The sequence below is a fragment of the Cydia amplana genome, chromosome 2, assembly GCF_948474715.1.
Source record: "Cydia amplana chromosome 2, ilCydAmpl1.1, whole genome shotgun sequence".
NCBI classification, from domain to species: Eukaryota; Metazoa; Arthropoda; class Insecta; order Lepidoptera; family Tortricidae; genus Cydia; species Cydia amplana.
In genome coordinates, this window is record NC_086070.1 from 9,237,037 (window position 1) to 9,247,370 (window position 10,334).

Consider the following 10,334-nt stretch of genomic DNA (forward strand, 5'->3'; position numbering starts at 1 on the left):
AGGAGATATGGAGAATATCGATTTTATAGTGGATTTCATAATGTTTAGATTATGCTACAATACGCATATGGATAAGAGTATCGCCGGATAAAACTGATAGTGTATTACGGACCAATGGAACTTCATTACACCGTCCTGCCACAAATAACATTCAACTACTCTACTTATACCTAATCAATATTTTAAATTTTATTTGTGCAGTGTTATTCATTCAGTATTTGTGTTTAGGGTTGTCGTAGTATTTTTATTGTAAGGATAAGGATTTTAGTTCATATCTATGTGGTGCCGTTATTTCTCAAAAGGTATTAATGTTGTAATGTTACAATTAATTTGTGATTTGAATTTATTGCATTTTATTTCGTGTCAATTATAAGGTCTGCCAATATAATGGTAGGCGAATATTTCCAAGTCGGTATCGTATTTCATGGAACTTGATATTTGATAACTTATACTGAGACTACGTTCAATAGTCAGGCCCCTGGCAAACTTTTACAAAACTTTTGATTGGCGTTTACTGAAATTGTATTTTCATCCGTTTGGATAGTGCGTAGGTATCCATTTTTGAAATTTATCTGTCTATGTTATATCATTAATCTCAAGTTGTATATTCCGCAAATGACTGTATGAACTATAATAATATTGAGTATTTAATGGGAGATGTATCGTATGGACTTGGATGTTTGGATGAAATGTTTCTATGTGTGCCCTTTATACCTTTTTAAGGTTCTCTAGTGGTAAATGAATTGTAAACTAATAATGATGAAAATATTGTATGTTTGTCCCAATTAAATGGTTTAATATATATTTTAATAAAACATCTTTGTGTATCATTTATACTTTTAATAGGTAGTGTATAGATACATTTTAATTACGTTTATATAGGAACACAGTTCCTTAACCAATCTTTAACAAATACAATTAATAAGAATAGGTTATTTCTTCGGAGCGATGATACCCTCCAGTTGAGCCTGTGAAAAAAAAAACATCAAATAAATTGCGTAAGTAAACACTGCCTGTACTTGTTATTACTGAATCGCGATCAGAAAGGGATTAGAAATAACAGATTTCCATACACTTACGTCAAAATCAATATGGATTGACAGCTATCTCAATCCCTTTCTAATCGCGATTCAGTAATATAATACGTAATAAGGCTAGTGATACACGAGTATCAAGTGCGCACACTTTTGACCGGTATCCAGTCAACTGACTTACCACTTGGTGTCTCTTCTTGTCCCACTTGCCTGCTACTATTCGCTAGGTGCACGACTGGTGCTGCCCTCATTTTGGCGGACTTTCTACGTTAAATCTTATGGAGTAAAATTAGTTCAAGCGGCTGCCGCTAGTACTAATGGCGGACATTCCATAAGATTACCTGTGTTTGTGACGATCAGCGCCACTTCCCCCTCCACCGACTTCGCACCTTGCCAATATTAGTTGGTAGCTTAGTGGTAAGGCATTCGCCTTTCGAACCGAAGATATGGGTTCGAACAAACCCCGATTTTCTACCAATGAGTTTCTTACTACTTATGTATCTACGGTATAATTAAGTACTGTCACTTCTCTGCAGAGGAAAACAGTGTACAGAAACTGAATTAATTCCAAAACAGCCTAGTTTTCCCTCTAGGTTGGAAGGTCAGTTGGGTTGCTAAAGCCGGGAAAGCGCTAATGTCAGTTCTCGGTAGCTCGACGCCTTAAGTGGTTTCGTCTCTAAATTCCGTTCTGCGTGTTTAACTTGGTTTGACCTTAAAATGATCTCCTGGTGTCACTTTTCATCGGTAGCCCAGAAACCACAGCGCGCAATCTATGGTGACGCTTAGGTAACCAGTAACCATAAACAATATAAACTTACCTTGAGCTGGGCATTGGTCTTCTTCAAGGCCAGAAGTTCCTCCTGGTGTCTCTTCTCCTCGGCAGCACGTAGCTCAGCTGCCCGACGTTCAAGCTGTTCTGTCTTCTGCTTCAACTCTGCACAAGTCTTTTCGAGGGCTGAACGCTCCGCTTCCAGCTTCGCCACTTGTTCCATTAGGTCGGATTTGCCTTGTTCTGACTGTTCAACAATTTTTAAGTTGATTGAAGTAAGTAGCCTTTGGGCGGATAAAGGGTGCAACTACACTGGGTCGTTCACCTAATTTAATGCAGTCTCCAAATCGTTGTTTGTCAGGCAACTGACACTGTTTGATGCGGGCATAATAACCCAGAATCTGCGCAGTCTAATTGCGCCCTAAAATTAAGATACCTGCAGTGCTTTCCTCATGCCAAAAGCGATTGAGCTACAGTACAATGTCTGATACGCTTCCATCGTGATTCTCGCTTCATCGCGAACTCTCAGAAGCAGAAGTCCCCTTTCACCGCAGTTTATCGTCACCTAAAAGTAATTCGTCACATTAAAATTTGGTGTATTGTAATCTAGGTACGAGTACCTAAGCCAGAAACGACGTCAAATAAGGTGTGTTAACCTTTTGGACGCCTATGACGGATATATCCGCACCGTAGGTCCAACGCCAAAGACGGATTAATCCGTTACAGACCACAGAGCAAAATAGATCTACGTGCATCTGCATAAAGTTCAATTTCAGTTTGGACACTTCGGTGACGTGGCGTTCGAGTGACAGCTTTAATCTGTGTTTGACATGGCGACGAAAAGGTTAAGCCGCGTTTTCACTTAAGGTAGAGTCCTGAGTAAATGTTTGCTCTTCCCATTTAGGACTATTGGAGCAAGTGTTTCCATTAACCGAACGAACAACCGATTGCTCGCTCAGTAGGTATAGGCAGGCGTGGCTCACTCCGCGATTTCGTCGCTTTGCTACAGGGCTATAACCGCGAAAATCGAAGTTCGCAAATTGCGGGCATTTTTCTCTGTCACTCTAATTACGCCTTCATTGGAGTAAAAGAGAAAGATCCCCGCAATTTGCGAAAAACGGTTTTCACGGTAGCCCCTCTGGTAGCTAAAAAAAAGCACATCCGTTCCACACCAATTTTGGTGGCTAGCCATAAGCCTCGCGTTGCGCTGTCGCCACCTAGCGGCCATATCTGTCCTGATCGTAACAGACGTGAGTCTTCTGGACCTAGTACTATTAGTTATTCTGTGGTATAGGTAGTGTTGAGAACACTACCTAAGTGAAAACGCGGTTTAATGATTAAGGATGTAAGTACAATCAGCAACAGAAGTGCCTTTTACAGCGAGTATTTAAGTACCCTAAAGTGTTCTAAAATGTTCTACAGAGTGGAGGGCTCAAATCAAAAAGCTAACTTATCGCCCATACTATCGCACCTGTCGTATGAGTTCATCGAAGCACTGCGTATAAAGTTGCCTACGGACTGGACAGATGCCAGTTTCCCGCGCCTGTCGTTGCTGCAAACGAGTATCCAACATCTCTTGCAGGTTGATCACGTCCAGTCTCGTCGCTGGCGTCGAGGAAATCTGACAAAATTAGGGATATTTCCTTAAAACAATAATAGCTAGGTCCTAAAGACTAGCACGTATAGACGCATCTATGCTTTCAACATCAATAGTTTTAAACGCCCACAGCTATTTATGTCCTGATTTAGATTACATCCTTTCTCAGTGTCTAGACATCTCAAAAGTTGTATCTCGCTCGCTCAGACTCGCGGGCACTGTAAAAATTGACTAGTAATACCTTGGAGGATATAATCAAACGGAGACGCCATGTCTGTAATTTTCTGTACAAAACAGTCTGCCGATTTTTGCGGGGGAGGGGAACGTCAAATGTATGCGTAACGTAAAAATAGCCATGTCAGATAAACGTCATTCCATACATTGTGTATGACCGTTGGCCGCCTATTTTCGACAGAGGGGAAAGCCTGTTAATGGCTACTCCGTTTAGTTGTATCCTCCAAGAGTAATACTTTGCTTTAGGTACCTATTTTACAATCAGTACTATCAGTAGGTACAATGCTATAATTGTTTACCTACTTACCTTTTGAGTCCAGATTTGGCCCTCTTCTTCCCATTCTTTCGGCGGCAGGATGGCGTTTAGTATTTCTTCAGTTTCTCGTTTAGCCTCGGTGGGGATGCAGGGCTGCGCAGCTGCAGCAGCCACGCCAGCTGGCTGTTACAATGTGAAGGATTTTCCCGCATTTTCAATAAAATAAAAGTGTTCATACATTCGTCAACCGGGCTTTGTTCGCAAATGCAAATTTGACGTATCAAAACTATATCAAATAGAGATTTATTGCGTGTGCTCGCCTGCCTTCTAGTTCTAGTCCTTTTACATGTGTGCGAGCGCGACGCTGTATTATTGTATTGTATTGTTTAAGTTAAACTCGTATGGGTAGGTAGATAAAAATCTAAGAGCTCTAGTGAAATCATTAGTCACTATAGATATACATATAGGGTCATTGCGCTAGTTTTCGCCCACTTAATATACCTATTTCGTTTTTAATTTGCTACTTGCGAAATATCATTTTTATATAGATAGAAGATAGATATATTGTTTAGACATTAAGGATTGCAATAACTCCAAATTTGTGCAGCAGTGTAGGTTTATAATTTTATATTTAGTTTATTCAAATTTCATCAAGTGGACGAAAACTAGCGCTAACCGGTTCCTATAGTGGATGAAGTTTGCCGGAAAAACAACATTGCTGCAGCTGTTTAAAAGCTGAATAATTCACTAGATAGTAACTGTAGTAAGTAGGCAATTAAGGGTTGCAGTTGCACAGAGGGAAGATAAAAACCCATAAGATACTCGTACGAAGGTATTAAGTAAGCACCAGATTTTATTATTTAGAAGTAGGTACCTGCAGGTCTACTTAAGTACCTAAGTACTTACTTTTTGTATCGTATCATATGATAGCCTGCAAATGAAGGGAATATTATGGGCTGTAGTCGCACTTACCGCCGCTTCCTGCTTTTTGGTTACCAACACAGGATTGTCATATCGGATTAGCGTGTCTTCTGCGGATGCAGATGCCCTCTCACCCATCGTTAATTATATTAATTTATTGGTTTTTGAGAAACTGTAATCTGAAATAGCTCGAGAGTAAGCGCGTTGACGTAAATATTTTGACAGAGCAGTAAAAGAAACCATGGCAACGGCTTTTTATTGCTACCAAAGATAAAATATTTATAACCGTAAATCGTCAGGTGACAAGCAAAACTCACTAAGTACCACCACAAGTTCATAGCCATAGTGAACCATATTTGTACGAAAAGAAGGTTGATTTTTGTTGAAATATTTTTAGTAGTTAGTGACTTTTGCTTGTCACCTGACGAAATATCCTACTAAATTTTTTCTACTCCAGCACTTAAATGTGTCAATTAAATGACTGACAGTGATATCTAAAGCAATGTCATTTGAATGCTTTGTCTATAGGCTCATAAGATGACTGCTAGCAGTCATCTTATGAGTATAATACAACTGCTTTATTTTTTTTAAAGATACAAGTTCCGATCATCTTGATTGAAAGAGGTATGTTTTCATTTACAATAATAACTCTTTTTTTTTTTAAATAATAACTCAATTTTTTTTCAATAATAACTCTTTTTTTTAAATAATACCTTTTATTTTTAATAATAACTCTTTTTTGCTGCAGCTGTCATAGAAAAAGTAATGTATGCAACAGCTCATAATTGGTTCTTAAAATTCTCGGGTCTTTTTTTACAAAACTCGACTACGTCTCGTTTTGTAACTTCGACCCTTGAATTTTAAGAACCCTTATTATATCACTGTTGCATAAACTACTATTCTTTGATTGCTAATTAAATGTACCTACAGCAAAGAGTAGTATAATATACTGGTTTTTCATATATGAGAGTCGCCATCACATATTTATTATATCGGAGCGACCAAGATGCTCACAAATATCTCAACACGCCTCTTGAGGCGTTATTCTAGTGTGTGGTCACCTACATATAGCAATCTTGAATACAATTCACTAAACCCGAGGAGATTGATTCATACAATTTTGAATGAGCAACTAAAATATATATTAAGTATATATACTATAGAAAAGCACTCAGATAAACTGAAATAGATACCATACACTAAAGGAAATGCGACCAAATCCACCGGTTGCCGAGGCGGGAATCGAACCCACGCCCTCAGCTTACGCGGCTATTAACGTCCTGACCACCAGTCCACCCGGCCACGATTACGATTTGATTTATTGTAGTTTTTGTATGTTCGCGATAAACTCATAAACTACATAACAGATTTTCATGCGGTTTTCAGCTATCAATAGAGTGATTCTTGAGGAAGGTTTAGGTTAAAGGGTAACCCGTGCGAAGCCCGCGGGTCGCTAGTAATCTATAAAAAAAACTGCGCTTATAAGTATAGGTAATTTTAATTGCTTTATTTTTGAGATATTGTTTTTATCGCATGTCAAACTCGCTAAAATCCTATAATATTTATCAGTATCCATCAGATGTTTAGTTTAATATAATTGTAATATTTTGATGCTTATTTTATTATGGACCGTGCGGGTTTGACATGAAATCGATACACTTTAATGCACTAAATCTTAAAAACTAAACAATGTAAAATACCATACACTAACAAGATCACTATTAGGTACAGTAAATATCTCTAAACAATATAAAAGTACTAAGTAACAGTCTTTCAAACACTGCAAATCCGTTCAACTCAGTAGAATAATTAAACTTCCATTGTCACATAAAGAAATTGAATCATGACTAATACTGTATTAGTTCACAATCGCGCTCGTTTTCATTGTGAGTCACTACTGGAACTGGAGCTCGAGTCCGTGGACATGACCTCGACATCTTCCTGGGCTGGTGCGTCCTTGCCCCGCGCGTCGATGGCCACGGAGTTCCCGCCGCCCACGGACATGTGCAGCTCGCCCGAGGGGTGCCACGTGAACTGGTTGCTTGCAGTCGCTGGAACTTAGACATTACGTCAATAAACATGTTTTGCGGCATATGAGCAATAATTAAGGAGGAATTCCTTTGATATTTGCACGTTGTGGTCAACAGTGACTAATCGTAATCGTTTAGAAATTGGCGTGTGTGAGACAGCATTGCACGAGTATGAAGCGTGGCTTTGTGTGTCATTATTACCGTCAAACTAACCAGCTTTGCCCGTCTTTTCAGAAAAACACGATTTTCTAAAATAATCTATGAAAGGCTGATGTATTTTCTTGCCTAATGCATCCGTTGTGATGTTTGTGATCATACACATTTATTTATTACTATTGGCATAGAGAATTTTTAAATCCTTATGAAACCCACTTTTTTGGCAATTTTGACGGAGGGTAAAGTTATCTCAAGTTTTTGCCAACATTGCCCACGTCGATTTCAAATGGAAATACAGCTCGTAAGATGTTGAAGCAAGGAATGCAAGGATCACCTAAGACAAAGGGTAATCCTAGCGTTCCCTTCAAACAAATTAGGGTTAACTATGTACCTATATAAAGTTCTGCACAAAACGGGTGATCAATGTTACCTAGCCGTGTTTGCTCTTTTCCATACAGTGTACAAATACAACTTGCACCAACAACTGCCTGGAAGGTGGTGAGAGTGTGGGAGAGGGACGTATATGCTATATATATGCTGTATATGCTAGAAAAGGATGATAACTACCGACAACAGTGTTGCCACTCACAATATTATCTTTAGATTCCGAATATAGGTAGTTGTTTAATAAACAAATTTGTTTATAATGCCTTCTGGGTTCTGGGCAAAGACTAACTTTAGTTAGTTTGGCGGTATTCATTTTCTGTAAAATACAATAATAAGATGTTATTTTTCTAATCAAAGGAAAATAAAAGAGAAAATGTCTCCTAATTATTATTTGTTCACATAGTCCACAACGTGTCCTGCACTGCATGCTGTCCCGCACACTACACTGGCTCCACAGAAAACCACCACGCTAGTCGTGCCAGCTGCATTGCTGAGTCGCTGAGTGGAGACCATTTCGACTTCACATCCCTATTTCCACTGATTTGTTTATCTTTGCATTGTATTTGCAATATGTGTTATTTGTATTGATGTGTTGTCTGAATAAATGATTTCTATTCTATTCTATTCTAATTATACTTGCAAAGCTGTTTGCCTTGAGAATGAGAACATCAGAATAATCAGTTGTATGTCAAAATAACATCAAGAGAAACTAGTTTCATCAGTAGAAGTTGCAAATATCAAGACTCAGATGGATAATATTAACTATATTGAAAACTAACTAAAACAAGATAAAATATAAATTGTTACCAATTCCATTAAAGCAACACAAAGATTTGGTAAAGTTCCAAACAAAGACACTCTGTTGGAATGTAAAGTTCTTAGTGTATTATTAAAATGTAAATTTATTCAACTGACAACATGGTCACCATAATAAATAGCTTCTCACAACAAAATATAACCACTACCATTCAACCAAATGTTGAGCTTGCAAGTAGTGGCTAGTAGTAGCTTATAAGTCTTATAATATAAAATAACAACAGAGTAAAACACTAGGAAAAATTATTTAATAGCAATAAATTCTAAGAACAAAACTTGTTAGTCATAGTGAGTCTGTCTTACCTCCTCCTGTAGTAATTCGGTGTAAATCATTCAGTGTTGATGGTGTGTGTCCATTGAGTGGCAGGTCACAGAGGCGACCGAGCATTCCCAGCCTCATCTCAAGGTCTGTGGGATACGGCCGGCGCGGGTCTCCAGGTTGCCAGGACAGAGGTGCACTGACTGCATTTGAAGCACTTATCCTGGAAGCATTATTGAACAAAAGATTAAGTAAGTTAATATATATTTTTTTAATTGATATATCTTTACATTCAATTTGTTTCTGTCATAGAGTGGGAAGAAATAAACATAAAAAAATAGTTTAACTGATTAGTTTAATTTTTTTGTTTAATTGTTCAACATTAATGTTAAAAAAACATCCCAAGTGCAGCAAGTTTGAAAAAAAGTATTAAATTGTCACTTGTTCTAGGTGAGAGCAAAATAATAATATTTTGTACATTTTGGGTAGAGATAAATGGAAATACAATCTTTGCATACATGAAAAAAATGAAAATGAAAAAAGTTTATTAGGTTAAACATAATACAATTTGAAAACAATTATATCTTGTACTACCTTGCCAGAGTCGGTGAATTTTTCATTTAATTTAAAAGTTTATTCATAATTATTTTACACTAAACTCGGGTTCCACAAACCACAGCTTACGAGCTGCATGCTGCTCTTTGGACTCTTGGGAGGTATGATTGTGGCTTCAAGCCCCCCAAAAAAATTACCCTTAAGGTTCTAATAAAGCTGAAATAAGTATTTGTGGGTCTTTGAAATTCCTAAAACAGATGATTTCTAATGTAGTTGGCTTTTCTCAAAAGTTTACGGACCCCAGCACAAGACCATAAATTAGTATGCCTACCTGTGAGCAAACTTGATCAGTTCCTCTGATGGCACAGGTCGTTTTCTAGACTTGACTATAGATGCTAGTTTTTGTCGAGCTTGATATAAAGAGGTAGCTAGAATCTGCTCTGCATCTTTAAGTTGTCTTTGTAAGTGGTAAATATCTTGATCCTGAAATAATTAGTAATTCAAATTATTTTCACAAATTTCAGAGATTGCAAAATCCAAAGTCTTATGCTTAGTTTGCTTTGTATAACAACATAACATAACTAAATGCACAAGTTAGAATACTGAAGTTTGCTCAAGTTACCTTGTTATCTACTTCAGCCTTGAGCTCATTCATCTTCTGCTGAATTTTAGCTTGTTCATCAGCTAAATCCAACGTCTTTTTGAGTTCAACGTCTTTGGCTAGAAGTAAGTCTGTTAGCTGTGCATGATCGGCTGCTGACAGTTTCTGGGATTTGGGTGCTATCGATACTTCGATAATTTCCCTAAAATAATATCAGTCATAATTGGTGTAAGAAATTAAAAGAAGAAAAGACTTAAGCCGAAAAATAATATAACACTTACTTTGCGATTAATTCAATATCATCGATCAAAGAGAGCAATCTGTCCTTAGTGCTGAGATGAGATGACATTTTGCTAATAAAAAGTGGAGTTTACACAATTAAACTGTTACTAACAGTTCCCCTACTTTCAACACCACGAAATAAATTTTATAAATTACCAAATTTGACTAAAGAAAGCTAAGAAAGCTTGTGAAAAGCATTAGTCTACATGGACATTATTGGTTTGTCATATCTGTTACTGTCACTTAGACAGATGGTATTACTCAGTTCCAAATTATATACACAAATCTCTTGATGTAGAAAATTCATACATGAATATGTTAATATTGGTAGTTTGTACAACATAGCGTCCCTGTGAAGCTCTTATTTGATGTATATATTTTATTGAATAAATGTGAGCAAACAGCGTTACCCAATAGTGAATCCCGAAATAGGGAGT

General features: G+C 37.4%; 2 protein-coding genes across 3 annotated transcripts; both read right to left on the minus strand.

Annotated features, from left to right (window-relative positions):
* Positions 1–660: 660 nt before the first annotated feature.
* Positions 661–5,023, minus strand: LOC134658546 (putative inner dynein arm light chain, axonemal). Its single transcript, XM_063514234.1, has 6 exons — positions 4,863–5,023; positions 3,942–4,073; positions 3,275–3,424; positions 2,240–2,368; positions 1,853–2,050; positions 661–968 (listed from the first exon to the last, which is right to left on the minus strand). Exons 1-6 carry the CDS (start codon positions 4,947–4,949, stop codon positions 933–935), a joined length of 732 nt encoding a protein of 243 aa, XP_063370304.1. The 5' UTR covers positions 4,950–5,023; the 3' UTR covers positions 661–932.
* A 1,280-nt stretch (positions 5,024–6,303) lies between these two features.
* LOC134657371 (mediator of RNA polymerase II transcription subunit 4) lies at positions 6,304–10,062 on the minus strand. Of its 2 annotated transcripts, none has more exons than XM_063512924.1 (5): positions 9,897–10,062; positions 9,637–9,817; positions 9,346–9,497; positions 8,504–8,682; positions 6,304–6,862 (listed from the first exon to the last, which is right to left on the minus strand). In XM_063512924.1, exons 1-5 carry the CDS (start codon positions 9,962–9,964, stop codon positions 6,693–6,695), a joined length of 750 nt encoding a protein of 249 aa, XP_063368994.1. In that variant the 5' UTR covers positions 9,965–10,062; the 3' UTR covers positions 6,304–6,692. The 2 variants fall into 2 exon arrangements, with proteins under 2 accessions (XP_063368994.1, XP_063368986.1); XM_063512916.1 differs by having other exon boundaries at positions 6,304–6,868.
* Positions 10,063–10,334: the final 272 nt, after the last annotated feature.

What these genes read in the sequence shown, in the direction of transcription:
- LOC134657371 (XM_063512916.1), bottom strand. Translation starts at nt 9,964, where the DNA reads ATGTCATCTCATCTCAGCACTAAGGACAGATTGCTCTCTTTGATCGAT. An exon ending in AGGCTGAAGTAGATAACAAG is followed by an intron (nt 9,498 to 9,636) that starts GTAACTTGAGCA and finishes TAATTATTTCAG; the next exon opens with GATCAAGATATTTACCACTT. An exon ending in CTGATCAAGTTTGCTCACAG is followed by an intron (nt 8,683 to 9,345) that starts GTAGGCATACTA and finishes TAATGCTTCCAG; the next exon opens with GATAAGTGCTTCAAATGCAG.
- LOC134658546 (XM_063514234.1), bottom strand. Translation starts at nt 4,949, where the DNA reads ATGGGTGAGAGGGCATCTGCATCCGCAGAAGACACGCTAATCCGATAT. An exon ending in CCAAAAAGCAGGAAGCGGCG is followed by an intron (nt 4,074 to 4,862) that starts GTAAGTGCGACT and finishes ACATTGTAACAG; the next exon opens with CCAGCTGGCGTGGCTGCTGC. An exon ending in GCCAAATCTGGACTCAAAAG is followed by an intron (nt 3,425 to 3,941) that starts GTAAGTAGGTAA and finishes TAATTTTGTCAG; the next exon opens with ATTTCCTCGACGCCAGCGAC.